The 21125-nt window shown below is 38.3% G+C and overlaps 1 protein-coding gene across 1 annotated transcript in view; it reads left to right on the top strand.

The window, feature by feature from the left end:
- The window catches only part of nell2a (neural EGFL like 2a), a 104652-nt gene that overhangs the window by 13955 nt on the left and 69572 nt on the right, over nucleotides 1–21125 (top strand). Inside the window, exons 5-12 of the mRNA XM_042496264.1 lie at nucleotides 2052–2148; nucleotides 5852–5924; nucleotides 7587–7669; nucleotides 8077–8205; nucleotides 11315–11417; nucleotides 15550–15641; nucleotides 17839–17944; nucleotides 19601–19729. Coding sequence (XP_042352198.1) covers nucleotides 2052–2148; nucleotides 5852–5924; nucleotides 7587–7669; nucleotides 8077–8205; nucleotides 11315–11417; nucleotides 15550–15641; nucleotides 17839–17944; nucleotides 19601–19729 — 812 coding nt within the window. The remainder of the gene's footprint in view (nucleotides 1–2051; nucleotides 2149–5851; nucleotides 5925–7586; nucleotides 7670–8076; nucleotides 8206–11314; nucleotides 11418–15549; nucleotides 15642–17838; nucleotides 17945–19600; nucleotides 19730–21125) is intronic.

Genomic DNA, 21125 nt, shown 5'->3' with positions numbered 1-21125 from the left:
ATAAACTTCTTGTTTGTTTTTTTTTCCAAAACTAACTATAAATCAGGGCTGCACCAATCCAGCATAACAGTTTGGTATCAGTCGCAGTGCTGACCCTATTAAGTGTATCAGATATTGGCCAAAATGTGACTGATCCTCATTAAATTTAGTTTTTTGTCAATATAATTTTAAATTTCAGTTTCTCCTCAGTTACTTTTACTGAGTCACGGCAAGTCACTCACTCAGTTTTCGTGTCACAGTGACCCCCTTCTATTACCTTAATTTAAATTTGGGTATTTGATTGGCACTCATTACGGGCTTATAACCTGAGTTGGAGTTTTAGAATTGTTGTCAAGAAAAGGAAAATTTGGATTGGTGCATCCCTACTTTGAATAGTAATCTTTTTTTCTGTTCAAAGTTCAAATATTTCATTTTTAAGTGTCTTTGATCAGAAAATCTACAAAATGGTAAATGGAAACATTTCAACACTAGACTACTTTATGGTAAACGGCCACTTTAATGCAGTACTTGAATAGTGCAGAAGTTCCAAAAACTGCAGTTCCTCAAATGGCCTCTTGAGGCTGACTCCAAAAGTGAGTCAAATCCCCACAGACCCCCATGTTAAAATGCCCAACTTTATAGCAGAAATAATGTTAACAGCCTTGTACAAAAAAAAGAAAATTAAAAACTAATAATAAAAAAAAATAAATAAATAAAAAAAAAAACCAGTTTTGGTCTCTAAAGCTGTTCTCTATAGCTCATTCATGACAACTGTTTGGAGGCTGAATTTTTATATAACTCCCCCTTTTGCATTTCATGACAGCTTAAAGTAATGCATAATTAAAGCTGTGGCTGCTTTGAGTGACAGGCTGTCACTAACAGATAGTGTCCTCAGGCTCAGTCAGATCCACGCCTCACTCCTCCACAGCTCCACTCTCTAGTTCCAATATGGTCATTTCTTGCTCCAAAAATCCAAGATAAGAGTCAAAATGTTAAACTTGTGGCTTCAAAATGGGAATCCACAAACCGATGGGTGATGTCACAGTGGCCATGTCAATTTTTTTAATGCAGTCGATGGTAAAGTCATTGTTGTGGTACAAAACAGACTCTTGAAGTTAGATTTATAAAGTTGCTCAATGTACATTACACAGAGAATTCAAAGGTGAAATCATTTTGGCAAAAGTACTTACTTTCAATTTTAAACTGCCATCAGGTATAACAATGGGGATCAATGATGCAGAAGATGTAAATCATTTTATACCTGGGAAACTTATTTTTTTTTGCTTCAAGTGCTGCTGAGCAACTTCTGTAAGAATAAATGGGGCACCACCTTGAATGCTTTATCCGCCTCTATTTACACACCCACAATTTACACTGTTACACAGTGACATGAGTCAAACCTGGATCAGTGATCTATAAGAACGGGTTAACCCTCCTTCACTACACTCCTGTTCAGAATTTAGTGCAGGTCTGATGCTGCCCTGATTTGGCTTTTCTGTCAGGGATGGAAAAATACTTTAATTACCTAGAATTTTCACAGAATTTTCTCAACTCCCTGAAAGGAGAGTGAGAGGGAAAAGGAGAGAAAATAGCATATGGGCAGAAAAACAAAAGTGAAACTGAAAATTATTTGCTAAGTATTCACTGTAAAACATGTGATTCTGTGGTTCAGCAACTAAACCACAGACTGGAGTCTTTGCTGACAGGGACAAGCAGAAAGCAGCCTCTTTCAGCGGCGTCATATGAATGGGTTCAATGCAGGTCGAATGCACCTTGAGTCGACACTCATCGTACGTGCATCTGCTGTATGAAAGGAGAGTAGCTATTTGTGTGTGAAGAGCCTACTTGGCACAATAAAAGAAGCAGACGGCAACACCGTGTGTATCAAGGAAAGCATGTGGCTATCTATACCCTCCTCAGGGAAAGAGTTAAAAGAAGGATTTAACAGAGGAGGACCTGCAGTGCAGGGGGGAGCTGATATTCTAAATGGATGGAAATAGGCTAGAAATAAAACAAAAAAGATGAAAAATGAACCGAGCTGATGAATGATTATTTATTTTTTTTTTTTGCAGGATCTATGAGCGGGTGGTGGAAGTCCCCTACATGGACATACCTGAGGATGCGTCCTTCTGGCTCGGGCAGAGAAATGCCGCTCATGGCTTCTTCAAGGTTGGCACTATTGCACAAACTTCCCTCTCTGAGAATGAATTTTGATGCCTGTTCTGATCTGTGATAAATGATTCAGAATGGCAAGAACAAGTAATGCATCTCAGCTTTTGCATCAGCTTTTCTCTTCACACTCAATCTTGGTTTTATACTGTATCTTCTCCTTCTTTGTTTGCCTTGTTTGGTTTTATTTATTGTAGCTGTTGGACTTAATTGCGTGCATTTCTCAAGGCTTACCATTTTAATTTGAGGGTTGTTCTGCCCACCCTAGGAATTGACTTTTTTTGTCATTGTTTGTTCCCTTTCCCTAAGTCTGCAGCTAAGCCCGCTGCAATTATCTCAGCAACCCCCACACCGCTGATTTGGGAGAAATCATTAAATAGCCTCTGGACTATGCTCATTAAGCTTAGTCTATACTATTGTTTATCAGGCTGGGAGACATATATCGCCTCTCCCAGACTGGGCTACACTGTAAAATTTCCCACCTGGGGAGACACGTTGGGGCAAGATCTCAGCTTACCGGCAACTGTAACTATTTTAATCAGTCTGCTGGCAACCAGCTCTGTGTTTGATGGTGTGGGTGATGTTTGTGTGTGTGTGTGTGTGTGTGTGTTAATGCTTTACACAATGTGTTCTGGCTGTTGAATTTTCTCATTGTTAATTGGTAGAATGAGGAAGACTTGGAGGTCACCCACTAATCTTGTCACATAGCAGCATCTCTCCTCACCCCTCTCTGAAGCCGTGATTAGTTGCTCGGAAGCCGCGTTTCCTTTTAAAACACATTGCTTCATTAACACACGTGCGCTCACACACACAAGTGTTGTGTACGTGGGTGTCAGCTGAGGACGAGAAAACCTCATCCCTAACAGTAAGAGTAAAGACTTAAATCAGAATGAGCGTATCTGCAGCTCTGCTTCACAGCTCGATAAATATCTTCTTTACAGTCCACACACATCGTGACAGAGCTAAATCTATTTTATCTTACTTATCTGGGGACAGAATTTTTGAATTTCATCAGTGGTGTGTCATTTGTTGTGGATATGTATGCTGATGTAACAAATTGTTCTGCACCCTAACTTAAAAAGCTGAAAACAATTTACTTTTAATTCAGGCAAATCCCAAATGCATCCACAAACAGAAACTGTTGAAACATGCAAATCAGGTTTGATTTCACAGTCAGCTTTCATTTTGGAGTTATTTTTCAATCTAGCAGGAAATATCTTTTCATAATTGTTTGGATTTTGTAAAAAAAAAAAAGTATGTTACTGCATCAGAAATGAATCAGCCCTCACTTGTTGTCTTTTATAAATTCACATTTTGAGGTATAGATGGACACACAAGTGATGTCCCACATGTTACTGTGTGCATGCTGCAGTAAGCAGAATGTCACCGACACAGAGGAATCACTTTGGAGAGGTCAAAAAATCTTGCTTTTTCAGTCGCTAGAAGGTGCAGAGCAAAGTCTAACAACTGGTTGTTTTGATTGTGATGCATTATAACACATCTCCTTAAAAAAAAAAAAAAAATCAGTTTTTAAACCTGTATTCGAATATCTCTTGTTAAATGGCAAAATAAATAATTTATTACAGAGTTTATTTCCTTCTGTAGAACATTAAGGTCTTTATATTGCATCCTAAACCCACAGGCATATATGTACTATATATAGTACATAGATACATATTGTATCCAATATGATTAAAATACCTAGCCCTGCCAATTATAGAAACTGTACTTGACCATTAGCAGGTGGATCGTAGAATATAGATGGTGAGTTTTCAGGGGGCAAAACCTTAATTTGTATAAAAGAACGTAACTAAGGTCTAATTTATTATTTCAATAATTTACAGCTCCTTATCTCTCTTTAGCTGTATATCAGACTGTAGTCACTTACTTTTAAAGAAGTATTTCACTGCTGGAAAGATGGTCTTTACATAAAACTAGGCTATCTATGCAACAGAAAGATGCAAATATGTTTAAAATTGGTACTATGTGAGCAGAGCATAGGGAGAAAACAGGCTGTGGCATTAGTTTTTGCTCAAGAAGTAAAAACTACAACTACCAGAATGCGCTGCACCATACCAGACCAACAACCACTTTCGATGGTGGATGATAGAATGTTTGCATGGCAATTTTGCCAGAGGAAACAATATGGCAGCTGACTAGTAACAAACAATCTTGTATTGCAGTTAAACAGTAAGCTAAAATATGTTTATGAAAACATTTTAGGGGAGAAAAAGACAACCCATTTACAGCATTTTGGTTCATATTTGATCAGTACTGCTTAGTTGTACCATTTAATCTCATTTTTTTCAGCTTCTTTTTCCAATAGAGGAAACAATATGGTGCCCACTTTCTGTCAACAAATTCTTGAACTACAGTCAAAGAGTGCACTAAAATGTTTTCGAAAACTTTTTAGATGAGATATAGGTTATACAGCAACAGAATCTGGGTTTGTATTTGATCAGCAGTACCAAGTTCTGATCGGAGTTATGTCATTTGGTCTGAGTTTGTGTCTGTGATGGACACACAAAAATGCAGAATCTATAATTCAAGCAACATCCTTAGAGCCAGCAGAAATTTTTAACAGAGATCTGGGCACTGGTAAGATGCAGAAAAGTTTACCATTGTTCATTTACACAGTCTACCCACATTGTTATGATACTGAGCTGGTCGAAAATTCAGAAAAATATTTCTTTAAGTGATTCATCAAATCTAAAGGATCTTTTGACTTCTTGTAAACTCGTCTAATTACTGACGATGAAGACACTCTAACTTCCGTTCCGCTGTGACTTAAACTATATGCTCTACCAAAAAGCATACGTATTAATATGGCAGTATAAATAGCAGATGAAGTTTACTGTAGATGCATGATGTAAACTAGGTGCGATAGCTGCAGATAAATGCATAGTCTCATGGTTTCATTACTACTTTGACAGTCACAACTCCAATCTGCTTCCATTTCAGCACGTCGCTGTGAAAAATCTGCAAATCATTTCCGTGGGATTTTAAATTTATGGCCGGTAAATTGAAGTGGCAAGACAATTTAAAAAACAATTTCTCCTAAGTTGCACCGCTACACTTCTGTAAGGGAAATAAATGCACTCAAGGAATGAAATGGCCCAGGTTACCATGGCGACAAGGCATCTGTGTGCGTATGTGTATATGTGTATGTGTTTCGGCCACAGGACGAAAGGCCATCAATTGGGTGTTATGAACCAAATTGAATCTGTATCTCCTGTTTATGCTTATCAGAGGAGATTGGGGTAAAAAAAAATCCATCTCCCTACTAAAAGTCCCACATCATTGGGTCACTTAACTTCCTGTTGGTGTGCGGTTATGAGATGATTCATCCGGGCGACAACCTAGGAGGCATATTAGAGATAATATAACTGTCTCTCACTCCCCAGATTGAAAAAAAATTTGCACTCTTAGATTTACTGCTGTTTCACTGTGTTCAGTTTTGTGATTGCATCAGTTATCAAGGCTAACATAAACAGGGTTGTTGGTTTTGTGTTTGCATGTGCTATGAACGCTCGGGTTCCATGTTATCTCGTGCAAAATTTGCCATAAGCAGTTAGACACCACCGCCCCTTCTGTTCCTTATCCACCTACTATACGTTAACATGCTTCATGTCATTTTCATTGTCTGTCTTCCTACGGTAAAGTGTTATTCTCCTTGATTGAAATGTTTGGTGTGTGTCTGCAGGGAGTGATGCAGGACGTGGAGATCCTGGTGATGCCACAGGGTTATATCTCACAGTGTCCGGATCTAAACAGAAGTGAGTGCAGCCTTGCTCAACACATTAAAGAATCATTTCACTGAGTGTTTAATTTAATTTGATTTAAATTACCTCTGGCACTTATTTTGCAAGGCACTTGATTGCACTGATTAGCTTTTTTATTTAAATTCTTGAAAGGTTTTTTTACTCAGCGGAGTAAAACAGCTTTAAAAAAGCTTAGCAATTAAGAAACAAATTTTCCCTCGATGCAACCTAAGTTAGTAAAATGTTTAGCAAATAGTCAATCAGTTAGTAAAAGGGAGAATTCCCTGAGTTCTCCTGAGGAAGTGAGGAATGTCTTTTTTCTTATGATGACTTAATACAACTTGATGCAGCTTCTTTTTAATTTAGCAAAAAGTTCTGGGCAATGTAAACTCATATAAATGTTAACATGTGTCCACATCCTTCTGTATGAGGAGCCTATAACATTCATCTAAGAAATTAAAATCATCAAAAAAGTATATTACCAAATCAAAATCTGAATTCAGCATGACTTGAGTATGAGGTAACCAGTGAGCATATTTTTGAAACACTGTAATAAACAGATCACTGTGGGGATGCGTTTGTTAGTAGACCAGCCCAGAATTTAAAATTGCCGTGGCTCCCTTGAACAAAAAATCAATGAGATTTTTCCATTGGATTTTGGGTTATTGCAGAAAATAAGCGCTGAAATTTTTTTTTATGATAGTTACATGTTTGTTTCAACAAGATAATCTTCTAAATTCTAAATGCAATCTACAGAAATTAAAAAAAAACTAATGTTAGGCAATAAACAAACCACACCATGGTTGCATGACTTCAGCGTCACCACCTCAGAGAGGCTGTGAAGGCTTGTTCAGCATGATGGTGGTCTGTAGTCTCATTTAGCCACTTTTTAGCAACCGTCTTTTTTAAGAAATGTAAAAGCTTCAGAATTCACAAGTGGGGTATTGACTGAAGTATTAATGTTTTAAAACAAAATGTGAAAGTCTCTTAAGCTAGTGAAAACCACAGACCTTATTTCAGGCATCTAACCAAAAACCCATTAAAAAAAAACAATTGACTTTGAGATGAGGGAACTGGGAGTGCTGAAATGCTAACTAATTTCCAGGTTTTAGGACTCATTCTGGGACCACTCTGTTACCAGAGATGGATTTCTAGTGTAGTTACACCCTTTTATTGGATATCATGATGCATCTTTGCAGGTGGCACTATTTTCTTCACCCGTTCCAGCATGGTGGCTGTTGCAGCTCATGCTAACTATTCAGTTCTACAGTTAGTTGAAGACAAACTGCTTCTCCTGCTGACAAGGAACACACACAAACATCTCATGGTTTAAAATTATTTTCACACAGATTTTATGTCCTCACGCATCCAAAAGTTGCCAGAGGACACTAGTACTTACTGCAGTTTACAGTAAATGAGGTCCTTACTGAGAGGACACCTCAGAATATGTTTCCAATAATAGAGAGTGAGAAACAAAATTGCAGTAGCTGCTGAAGCCCCTTACAGTAAGTTAGTAAGTATTTATTTATCTTTTTAAATGTTTGAATAACACAGTTGTACTGTGGATAATAATTTTATAAACCAGTTTTTGCCAGGATTTTTCAGATGCTGAGTTTTATTTTTATTTTTTAAGTAAAAAAAAAAAGAAAAGAGAAGTAATTCTATCTTTTATCTCAGCATGTCCAACCTGCAATGATTTCCACGGACTTGTGCAGAAAATCATGGAGCTGCAGGATATCCTCGCTAAAACATCCAGCAAGGTAATGTAATGTGATACTACGTATTAATTTGAAATTTAGTCCACAAATGTAACATTATGTTCAAAAAAAGAACTGTAATTACCATTTAAATTAACTGACACAATTGAAAGTTGTGCTATAGCATAAAATATCCACTTGTCAGTGTGCTGCTGTCGTTAACATTCATTGCAACAGGCAGTCAGTGACATCTTACTATTAGACGCTGGCTATTGTTCAAGTCTTTTCTGTTCTAATGCAGAGACAGTTTGTGTAAATGGGGTTAATGGTGTCTAATGACTTATCTTTGTGATGGCGTAGGTTTGCTTTTGAAGCTCTGCTTTCTACATGTGAATATAGACACACAACAAGGCTGACTCTCATTTTCTCTCCTTGCCTTTTGTGTTTTTTTGGGGGGATGGCGTGAGCAGCTGTCCAGGGCGGAGGAGAAGATGAATGGGCTGGATGGCTGCTATTGTGAGAGAACCTGCAGCGTCAAGGGGGTCGTCTACAGGGAGGACGAGGGCTGGACAGATGGCTGCAGGAACTGCACATGCACGGTGGGGTTTCACTGTGTGTAAATGTGTGTGTGTGTGTGTGTGTGTGTGTGTGTTCACACTGGGTGCATGGGTGTGTACGTTGGAGTAATAAGGAGCAAGGGAGGGCATTCAGTTTTAATTAAATGTGTGTGTGTGTGTGTGTGTGTGAATGTGTAAGAGGGGACACACTGGATCTGGAATTATGTGCTTGTCTTACTGTATGTGATTGTGGGTTTGTTCCATTCACATATACATGTTTACAGGCATGTGCCATAAAATAAATAGATATGTTTGTGTCTGTGTGAGAATGTGTGGGTGAATGTGTGCCTGAGAGAAAGGGAGAACATGCATTTTTCATCATGTCTGCAACATGGTGTGTTGCTTTGTGTCTGTGCACACACCAGTTGTGTGTGTATGCGATCGCCTACATTTGCACGTTTGTTGCTCCCATTGTAGGTCGTGGCTTTTGTTTCGCTCCCGTGTTCATCAAGTGTGTGAAGGTGGGGGTGTGTGTGGGTGTGTTTTGGTGGGGTGGAGGTGCAGAGTGCAGGGGGCCCCATTGTCGACTGCTTGTATTCTCATTATTTCTTTGTATCAGAGGCGGGTTGCCCCAGTTACCCGAGAAAGAGATACTATACTGAAAAGCTCCACAGTACTCAGGATTAGACACATCAACAACAGTGCTTAGTAATGCTCAATACTCTCAAGGGTCTACTTTGCGCTACATAAAGTGTGAATAATTGCCAAAAAAGAGAATTAGAAGCGATTGGAGATCTGGGGCTGGTATCATATCAGCAAATAGATTTCACCCCCTGTCAGTCGACTCAGCTTCGGAACATAAAACTCATTCGCTGCTGCTGAACTCCTCCAAACAGCCAATTGGATGTCACTGCGCACCACTACCCAACATGCAAAAAGAACTAGGAAATCACATATCTCTCAGTGCACCGCACCTAATTGCTCTTGACAGATGATAATTATCATCAGGGATTTGTTCTGCCCACTCATCCAATGAAATCGCTTCATTCGCCAGGAACAGTGTGTTGCCATTCCTGGGCCGCAATTAAGGAATTAGATGGGATATGTTCCTTACCTTATGTGTGGCAATTAGCTGTGACCTTTAAAATTCAAAGGTCATGCATTAAGATGTCATCAATTATGTGGATCAGGTTCATAGATGTTGCTGTCACAGAGCTTTCATCCGTGGAAGCAATGTTAATTACAGGCACAACCGGAGAAAAGCAGATTGCATGAAAATATATTAGATTCAGAAGGTTCTGTGGGAAATCTACTGTAGGTTATCAGCAGGTTTACAGCATAAGGCTCACTGTTTTAAAGAGTGAACATACACATGTTTTATACCAGAATCATCCATTTTAGCATATTTAAAAATTTGCAACAGAGTGAGGGATAAGTACGGGGCCTGGTCACATCAGCATTTATTATGCAGAATTTTAAATACTGAAAAAAGAAAGAAATTGCAGTACAAAAATAGCAAAAATATGTTTTTTTCTTTTTTCATTTAGAAAAAAATCTCATTTACATTATCCACTATAACTTAGTTTTAGTTTTAGTTCAGTTATTACTGAATATATTGTGGTCACGGTTAGGTAATGACCATTTTCAGTATTTATCAGTTGAGATTGTTTAGGTTTGAGTTACATGAATAATGAATTAATGAAGAGTTTTAATCAGTAACCAAAAAAGGAATAGGCTGAAGCCCAAGGCTTATTTTCGCCTACCCTAAATCAACCAAAGGATAACCCAGAAAACAGCAAAGAAACAAAAAAAAAATCAATTAAAAACAAAACCTGTTATACTCTAAACTGTCATGCTCTATTATTTCATGCTATTATAAATCCTGAATTATTTTACATTACAATTTGTTATCATTTTACATTTTAAGTTGTTTTTTTACACTCAACAGAGAGCAACACAATTTCAACTCATCACCGAGTCCATTTCATAATTTGATGAGATTTTAAACATCAGAGGTGTCGTCCTTGTCTGAGCTGTAACATTAGCTAGCACAGTAATGCAGAGTGATACGTGAGGAGTTTCATGTTGTAGCTATTTTCTGTCTTTTCTATCTTTTTCTACACTATTTTGCCTGCCAACCATATCACAGGTCACGCTGCTAGGTCAGCTAGCACCACTGTGGAAGCTAATGTTACAGCTCAGACAAGGAGGATGCCTTTACCTTTTACATTTCATGCTGTCACGAGCATGAGCCTCTTTTCCATCTGCACACTGATACAGTTTGTGGGTGTGGACAGAAAATAGTTCCTACATGAAACTGCTCACAACAAGGTCTGTGGATTGTCTTGAGAAACCGTGATTTCTGGAGAGAGACATCGCTGTTCAGTTTTTCAAACATATTATTTGGACACTTTGAGCACCACAAGCTGGGTACCAGCTACTTCCATTTCACTGGAGAGACAAGTCAAACATCTCTATGGCCACTGGCCAATATCTCCAGCACTCTTCAGAATCTAAATCAGAATCTGGTTTTATTGCCAAGTACATTTACATATACAAGGAATTTGACTTTTTGTTTTGGTGCAAAACAATAAACATGAAGGAAGAATAAAAATATTGAATATTTAAATAGTATAAGAGATAAAAATATAGAAGCAATTTACAAATATATAATGAAAAACACAGAATAAAAAGAACACAAAATGTATTTACAAAAGGTGCAATGGAGGAAGTACAGATGTACAGAAGTTGGTTTTACAGTGCAAATATCGACAGTCTTAATAAATAAGTTAACTGACAATGTGCATGTAAAGAAATCCAGTCCACTGTACGTTAATGTAACACAAAAAAACTTATTTAGCCTTTAACATTAATGCATTGTTCAACTCACATTAAAACAATCTAGGTTGATAAATAAAACTACAGGTAAGAGGCAGAATATGTATTTTAGATTTTGAGGAGAACTGTCCCTTAAATGACTTTTTACCAAAAGTATGTATATGTTTGCAAAAAAAATAGAAGTATCTTCAGATTTCTCTCCTTGATATTAATGTAATATCTATCAATTTCAGCCCAGAAAAAAAATCCAGTATCAGTCTGCCTGTAGTAGTCACTCTTTAAACAACATGTTGTGTTTCTCTCTCTTCACCAGAATGGCACGGTGCAATGTGAGGCCATCTCCTGCCCTCCCCCTCAGTGCCCGTCGGGCACAGCGCCTGCCTACGTAAAGGGTGCCTGCTGCAAGGAGTGCCAGCGTGAGTGGAGTACCCTTAACCTCGTCACCCTCCTACACTCATACAATCATGGACACAATTGCAGCACAAACACACACAACAGCAAAACAACCACCACCACCACCAGATTTAGAGCACACATCACGCCTCCACAAGGGCTGCCTGACAATTGACCAGGCCTCTGCTGTGTTGCTAAGCTACCTCCTAACATGCCTCTTGAGATGAGTCCATCCTTTTGCATATACATGGATCGATCAATTATTCACTAGCTGGTTTCAAAACACAGATGGCCACCAGTCACACAGACATGAGCCAGTAAATCTTGGGATCGCTGCATGTGATGTAAAGTAGATCCTATTTATGGCGTATGTGTTGGGGCTGGGAGAAAAGTGTAGACAACAGAAATACTAAATGCCTGAGATGATCGGCACTCTAACGGCTGATAGTTTTGTCTTAAACGTCCTTTTTTTTCCACTTATGAGCCCTAATGTGTTCTTGCTGGATAAATAATTCTGTTTCATCACATATCTACATAGAGGATCTGTTTTTTTTTTTTTTTTTTACTCAAGACTGAGTTCAGCAATGAACTCTTATTAGCCTTTTCACCGCAGCACTCTGCATCTCATATTCTCTCAATTCCCCTCTCAATAAAAATGGTTTTTAGAGGATATTAGCTTCTCTCACCCCATCATTCTTCTGGTATTAACCCAAATGAAACTTAAAGAAATGTAATGGATTTGCTTTTAAGAATGCAGAAAGAGCTGCCTGTCAATCTATAGAACAGATGAACTAATAAACTTAAAGGGGTAGTTCGCATTTTTTGAGGCAGAGTTGTTTTGGATTCCTATCCAAAGTCAGTGTGTTACCTGACAGATGGGGGCAGCAACAAAATGTATTTTAGCAACCTAAATAAAGTTCCACCTAAAAATAACACGTGAACGCTATGTTAAAAGTATATTAGATTTACCTTTCTGTCAGATAGCGCGTTTTGACGAGGGATGCCATTAATAGCTTCTGTTCCCCATATTTGCTCTCGTCAAACCCACCAGAGTCCATTGAGAAAAACAGTAATTTTCAGCCTTTCAGACACTTAAGTCACACAATAACACAAACTAACTAGCAGTAGGCCAACAGCTCCAGTGTTCAAGAATGGTAAATTACTGTTTTTCTCAATGGAGTCTGGCTTTAATGAGAGCCATGTAACAGCCGTCATTCTCCTTTTGGAAATCATTGTTCGACGGAAAGGTAAATCAGTGAAAATACTCCTGCCTTCTTCTCCAAACTGGGGCCGCGTCGACTGACATCTACTATTTGTAGCAACTGTCTTTGGATAAGTGACCCAAACAACCCCACTTCAAAAAATCTAAACTATCCCTTTAATTCAGTATTAATAAGAGTGTTTTCACCTGTGAGTTATAGAAGGTTACAGACCACATGAATAATAGAGAAATACAGCATCCTTTATGGATGTATGTTTCCCCGTAGCTCTCACTCAGAATCTTGTGCAAGCTTACTTCACTTGCGAACTTTCTCACCACACACTCCCACACACTGCTGCCGTTGCTCTACTGCTTCCCTTGCAAAGCAAATAATAGACAAGATTTAAGTCTTTATCAGCAAGAAACCATTAGTCTTGGATTCTCATCAGCTTGCGTTGGCATCATTTCCACTGACCCATGGGGTCGTGGCTTCAGCACAGGGGTTTTTAAGTATGACTCCGAACCTGCCGCTGTGTTACACAAATATAAACACGTAGCTGGTAATCCCCTTAAACTCTACACCCCTGTGCTCACTTATCTCAACGAGGTAGACAAACACACAGCTAATTACGCATGCTCAGGCTTTGGAGGGAAGAGTGCCGCAAGTTTCCTCACTACAAAGACATGATTCGCTCTCCAAATTAAAGCCTTATCTGGCAGTGCAAGGCCTTGCAGGGAGGAGTTCTGAGTCTGTTTTTTTTTTTTTTTTTTTTTGATGGTCTGTCAAGTAGAACGTCAAATGACTGTTTCAGAAGTCCTCCGCTTTCATGATACACCGCTTTGTGATAGGGCCTGACCTGCGGTGTCAATCATTTCTCTTCCTCATATCAGTCTGAATCTGTCTGACCCCAACTGCTCATCAAACACCCTCTCTCTGCCCATGTGATTATTTTTGCACCCTTCCCGCACTACAATTATATGAAACGGATTCTCCTCAGTGTCGCAGCGTGCAAAGCTCTCTTTTTCTCTCCCTCTCTCTCTCTTTGTCTCTCTCTCTTCATGTTAATTATTTCCTTCCTTACTTAGTTGCTTAATTGGGTTCGACATGCTTGATTTGGTTTGAGTCAGTTTACCTGAGGACTTTAAAAAAAAGCTGTAAATAACAAGCACAGATTGTATCATACATGTAAAACAGTGCTGTTAGATAAGACCCCTGCTGGTCTGCCAGTGTTCATGTAGGAGGGTAGATTTGGGATAAATGTGAATATATTTCGGGGAGGCAGTGGAATAAAAGTGTGTGTAATATTATGCTGAGAATTTGGGTATTATATATTATATTGTGAGAATCATAAATGAGAATTGATTATGAATTGATTAATTAGATAATAAATAAAGGTTTGTTTGAAAATTAATACATTTATAGAGATCTCACTTTGGAATCTGAAAACATGACATATTTGTCATCTAAAAAAAATATATATAGACAAAAGAATCCATCTTTTGACAAGATTTCCCTTCCAATGCACTCTATTGAAAGTAATCCAACAATTTGCAATAATTTTGTTTAAAAAAACCCAATAAATTATATTAAAATAAAGTCACTATTTCTCACACAACAGATTTAACTCATAATACAATAACAATCTTAGAGGAATACTTTACTGTCAAAATGATAATTTTCTTATCAGTTACTCTCTTCATGTTACACTGAATTAGTGAAGAAAACTTTCGGTCATGCGTCCATGGTGAATGAAGAATCCCGAAAATAAAAGAATTTTTATGAATTAGTGTAAAGGAGGGCTGCATATAACAACAGTGAAACCACATTAAAACATCTAATTACAAAGTCTTACAAAACTCATGTTGTGTAATCCAAGTCTCATTTATCCAGTCATATGCACATTACTCCCCAAACACATATGTTTTTGCAAAAATCTTACTCTACAGCATTAACGGTCTCACGCTACAATAAGAAGCGCGCCTAGGCAAGTGCTTCCATTTGAACTCTGCTCAGTGGAAGGCAGAGACAGAGCTTAAATGCAGTCCCTTGCCCAGGAGCGTTACTCCTATTGATTTTAAGATTTAACTGATCACTTTTAAAGCACATCTGGCTCTGGCTACAAGCTATATAGCAGAAATGTTGACCCCGTATGACCCAATTCACAACCTGAGGTCCTGGGGAAGTGCCCTTTTGGCCATTCCAAAGTCAAGGCTTTGCCTGAGGACATAAGGCTTGCAGGATAAATGACCTCTTTCAGATCACTTCTTTACCAATTTTGCTTGCTGTATTATGATTTCCTTGTGTTCATCTTTATATTCTCTCTTTGTTTTCATTATTTTTTTCATTATTACAACACCAACAACAACCACAACAATAATAATAATATATTAGTAGCAGTAGTGTTTTTGTTTATTGGTTTTATTCTTTTTATCATATGTACTTTTATTAATTAAAAAAAAAATCTCTGTTTCTTATTGTCATCTGTCTTTGTTTTGTTTTTTACATATTACCTCTTGTCTAATTTTACCATAGTTTTGTCCTGCCTTAGTTGGTATAATAATAATAATAATAATAATAATAATAATAATAACAATAATAATAACAATAATAATAATAACAATTATTATTATTATTATCATTATTATTATTATACTGCCACATTTGTACGACTTTGTGCAAGAAAATGAACATTTTCTTCTTAAATTTAAGATTACACAGGGTGAGGGATTGACATAGAAGTGATAATTTTATGAGTGAAGTGTTCCTTTAAAGATCTTACATCCATATGCATTTTTCACCGCATACAGTCAGAAACTTTTTTGTAGGGGTTATTTGGCATTGTGTAAACAAAACAAAAATACAATGCGATGCGCTTTTGTGTGTATGTTTATTTTTGATATGTTTGTGTGTTTACTTGCGTGTATGCTGATGATGTTTCTGTGTCTACAACCAGCTGTCTGCTTGTTTGGTGGAAGAGAGCTGGTGGAGGGGGATCAGAAGGCTGTGCGCGACTCCTCTGGCAGGTGCCTGCTGTTTGAATGCAGGGTAAGTCATGTCAACACACATATATAGTACACCTAGGGAGAGAAAACACCCACTTTCACATATTTATTAAAAATGATTTTATCAGTCTGCTTCAGTAAGAGACACCACAATAACTCATGTAACCAGCACTTCAGCTCTGATCATTTCTGTGTAGCGGTGCATGATAGCGCACTAAATACTCGTAGCGCAGCTACCTTGGCCCAGCCTGAGAGGATACGTCAAACCTCAATGAGACAGTGTGTGAGATGGTCCACTTCAGCTGAATTTCATAGATCTTTTCTTTGTGATTTAAAGAATCCTTCTAATTAAGTTTACATTTGGAGACCAGAACAGTGCACCTGCCAATCATAGGATGCCACAGCCATTCTTCAGTACCAATCATCGGATACCACAGTGGTCCCAAACGACATTCATTTCCCAATTATTCAGAGTATTTGCTTTTGTCTGCCTGGCGCACCAGATGGGTGGGTCGCTCGCTTTTGGGAGTAATTTGCTTGATGACATTATGCCAGGCAGACCCAATCAATCACAGAAAAGTGATTTGAAGTTTTTAATCACCCAACTCAATCGTATCAACCAGCTCCTCCATGAATTCTGCAAAGCTCCATTAGAATCTGCAGTTTCAGACAGCTGTCTGGCTTGCTTGCCCACACCTGGCCCATCTGTAGTCCCAGCTAACTGACTGGCAGTCCCAGGCAGATCAAAGAAATGGGGATGGGGAGTGCTGTCAGTCACCCCCACTGCTGCAGACTCCTGCAGGCTTCCCCTGACAGCTGCTTGTCACGCCTCTGATCTTCTGTCTGCCTGCTGGCTGCAGGAGGGGGTGCAAGTTTTGGGTGGTGGGTGGCAATAAGTATACGGTACAGCTTGTTTGGAAAGTTGTTTGGGGACTTTTAGGCGAAGTTTGTTCCAGAATTTCACACAAGCAAACTGTGTATTGTATATAAATGGTAAAAAGACTTTCATGTGTGTATAGCACCTTTGTAGTCTCAAAGCAATTGCCTTAGGAGAAATTTAAGTGTCTTGTCCAAGGACACTTTGACATGCAGAGTGGAGGAGCTGGGGATCAAACTGCAGATTTACCATTCAGTGGACAACCCGCTCTTCCTCGTATCGTTTAAGAAAATTACAACACCAGTACCAATACTAGTACCCTGAAAGTGACACAGACAGCAGTATTTATTTTGATTACTTTTTTGTACTTTATTGTACTTTTTGTACCCATCATGTGAATGGAAGCATTCAGTTGCATAAAATTTCAACACCACTCTACCCCATCCAAGTGATTTTTACACAGATACATTCTGAAAGTATTTATATTATTAAAATATTTATTATATATCTGTACAAAAGTGTACACATTGGATTGCCAACTCCATGAAATACACCACACTCAACTTCATCACACCACAGACTGTATGAGTTGTACTTTATGGAGTATTGTACACATGTCCCTGCAAACAAAACCACACAAATAGTCATTTTTTTCTAGATCTAGGCACAAGTAGGATCAAACGTAGTTATTGTTTGACTAGAGAAGTTTCGATTCTACATGCTACTAGTTTTTTTTGGATGATACCTTAAAGGTACCAATACCCATTCTGAGCCACAGCCACCCCAAGTACAAGCTGAGGTCATGACACTTTCTGGACCTGTAGACAGCGCAGCTTAAGATTATCCTTAACCAAAATATTTGTGCACTGCAAATAGACAAAAAGAGCCTTTTGTCTTCATCCAACTGCATTTAGTGTTAATGAATCTAAATTAGCATCAGTCAGAGGGACACAGATGAGATCATTAGAGAGACCTGCCAAAGGCATGCTGGGAAAAGGAACCCCGTAATCAGGTTTTACACTCTGACTAAACACACATGCAGGGATAATCCAGAAGATTGATTCACCGTTTGTATAATAAAGATGCCTCGTGAATCATGATGTAACTCATTGAGGATAACAGGAGGAGAGAAGATGACCGCTTTTATTTCCTTCCAGAAGTAGTTTGGGAAAAAACTGCTATTGACCAATGAGTAATTGGTTTGTAATGAACACACAAGGGGGAGAGGGAGTGGGAGAGTCAAAGAGGAAACACAGTAGATGAATAATTACCCTTATAATTACATCCAGGCCCTTAGTAAATAGAGGGGGGCAGAGTGGACCCAAGAAGTAGCTCATGAAGATCGTTTCTCTGTCCTTCACAGGACAAGACCATGCATCGAGTCGTCCCCAGTGAGCCTTGTCCCGAACTCAACTGTGCAGAGTCGGAGCAGATCACCTTGAATGACAGATGCTGCAAAGTCTGCAGAGGTATGGAAACATTATCCTATATTACATTATTACTATGCTGTGTAACATATTGCTTTTATGTTGGACATGATTATTTTGCTATTTTCTTCTATTTTGTAGGGTTTTGAAATAAATTCAATAAACAAAGCATCTGTAATTTGTTTGAATTTAGCTGAAACTTTCTTTACAATTATTTCCAGTTTTATTTTACTATTGTAATTATTTCCCTTCACAAGGGGACCTAGTAAGCTTTTCTATATTGCTTTGGATGTTTGCATTAAACATGGTCAAATTTACAGATTTTGAGGTAAATGTAAGTAAAGGTAATCCCTGTTAGCGGAAACATTGTGGGTTTCGATTGTTCTGAATACTCTACCCCCAAGATTTTTTCGAGACAAGCTGACGTCAGCTCCTGATGGATTTCTTTATTTGGTCATTTGCTCTATGGCACACTCCTGCAATTAATCACATTATGTTGTCTGCTACATGTAGCTACTTGCTAACGCTCTTGGGGATTTTTCACACTAGAACAAGGTGTCTGCATGTCCTTAAAATGTCTTAAATCTTTACAGATATTAGGCCTAAAAGTGATTAAATAGTCTTAAACTGAAATTGAGGTGAGGTCTTAACTGAAAAAGACATTTTATCTAATTTCATTTATCCATCTTTAATTTTGTTTTGTCAAAATGAGTAAAATTCCTCGTTGTGAAAGTCTGCATTTCTGATGTCATAAATCTCAAAACCTACCACTGAACCTAATACTGTCTTTTTACTTTATACTTGCATCTGCCTGTTGGCAAAATTACCTGTTGGCAGGATTAATGTGGTTCACTCTAATAACCAGGATGTGATTACATATCAACTACTTACGCTTATACTTAATGAGCAATGCTTGAATAGGGAAAAGATGATTTGTCCAAAAATGAGTCTTAAATTTGATTTAAAAATACCTTTCCTAAATAGCATTTAATGGAACTGTTTGATACATTTAGACATCCTGTCAAAAGTGTTGCTATACTCTGTTGCACAATGCTACATGTAGCTAAATGCTAATGTCAGGGAAACATTTCATCTTAATTGTGGATGTTGTTAATTTCTCCCAAATTTTGGGTCATATTTCTGCTCGAACATGTACAACTGCAAAGATTTGTGCTTGGCAACGTTTATCTGTTTTTATGTTCAAAAGTGCCACAATATTTAGTTACTGTCATTCCTCAAGCTGCAGTGACGGTGCAGACACAGTGAGGATCTGCAACAGCTGACTAATCAGAGCAGACGGGGCTTTTTCAGATGGAAGGCTTAAAGAGACAGGCGCTAAAATGGAACATTTCAGGCAGAGGGTGAATACAGTTGTTCCAGCACAGACAGGATAATAAAATGTTTTTTGAACAATAAAGCACGTGAATGTATTCTAGTAGAAACCCAAAATACAAGCATAAACCTGAAAATGAGCATGTTAGGACCCCTTTAAGGTTATGAAGTGAGATGTAAGAGGAAAATATATCAAATTAGTGTAATTTTGTTGGAATATGACTTGGAAAAAAGAAAGCGGTCGATGGTCAGAGAAAAGACTGTGACGTGATGACATAACCTTTCCACCGACCCTGTATGCCTCCATCACTCCTCTCCGCATCTCTCCTCCGGGTCTGAACCTTTTCCTCTCTGTGCCTCCTGCAGGTCATGACTTCTGCTCGGAGGGCCACGGCTGCGTGGAGCACTCCGACTGTGTGAACCTGGAGGCAGGAGACTGCTGTGTTTGTAAGGATGGCTTCCGCCCACTGCGGGACGATAATGCCTACTGTGAAGGTACAGCATGGCTCTGAATAACAAACCGTGACTTTTAGCTGAAGTTTATTTGCCCTCTCAGATTGGATACATGGTTGTTTTTTTGTGATTGTGCCTGGGCTGCATCAAAGGGGTCATGAGAGAAACCCGCTCTTTGCTTTTTAGGAGAACATTTGAGTTCAAAATCAGTGTTATTTTTACACTGAAGCATTTACAGTTGTCATGGTGCTCTGGTTGCACGATCTCAGCTTGGTATGATTCATTTTTGTGAAATGAGCTCAGAGATATAACATATCTTAAGCATGACAGTGGCAGGCACACATATCTTCATCACAAAAGGATTACAGACAAATAAAAAAAACCATGTTTTTAATTGAAATAACATAGTGGAAATATTTAACGTATACATCTGTATTTATAATTACATTGTTTTCTTTAGACGTGCCCATATAAGCATGAACAATACCTCATCCTAACACTCTAGAATAATACCAAGGCTGTTTTTTCATTATGACAGTTATGTTGCTTCTTTTCTCCCTGCCAGGGTCATTGCACAGTGAGCATAAGAGGGGATGTGATGGCTTATTTTCCACCTTTCAAAATATATGACTTTGTGCTATTCATTTGGGAAGAATATAAAAGCAACTTCCACAGACTTGCTTCAGGCCCGAAGTATATATCCAGCAAAAGATACAATTTTAGTTATATGTCTTTGGGTTTTGATTTTAATGAACATGTCGCATTACTCTCCACTAATCTGACACCTGAAAGAATCCCCTCAAAAAGCGTCATTGTCATTTAAGTGCCATATTTTTATATTTGGCCTACTTTTGTTACTTCAACTGAATTCTAAATGAAAAACAAAAGAAGTGATAAAAACACAGAAATATATAAACACAGTGAACTGCAAAATAATATAGTCATTTTCTAAATTCCCATGACAACACTTTGTTGAATTTTTGCTTTTATCGCATAATCCTTTTGTGAAGGGAGGCTGTAATCCCCTCATTATTTGTGTCCATGGCAAGCAGTAACTGCTTTTCAGAATGCTTTTTGAGAGACTAATGTTCGTCTTTTCAGTCAGCTCATCAATTTGTGATATAGAAACATGGTCAAGTTTCGTGTTTCGTATTTGCAGGCATTTAGTGTCACTCTGCTGGGGGAGTGATTACAGTCATGTTAGCAGTGAGATCATTCACTCCTGGTTGAACACTAAACATTCGTGTCCACAGGAGTGATTTTTGGGGTCTGGAAATGACGGATCTTGTGGACACACGTACCATGAGTCTGGACAAGCAACAAATGTAAACTGTTCAGGGAGCAGCGGCTGCATCACTACTCTAGCACTCTAATCAATGAAACTGGCTACACCAGGAATGAGAGCAGCGTATAAGAGATGTGTAGTCCAGTGTGTAAA

This window comes from Plectropomus leopardus, chromosome 11 (genome assembly GCF_008729295.1).
Source record: "Plectropomus leopardus isolate mb chromosome 11, YSFRI_Pleo_2.0, whole genome shotgun sequence".
Lineage (NCBI taxonomy): Eukaryota > Metazoa > Chordata > Actinopteri > Perciformes > Serranidae > Plectropomus > Plectropomus leopardus.
The sequence above is the reverse complement of the archived record's forward strand: the minus strand, read 5'-3'. Positions and strand labels throughout refer to the sequence as shown.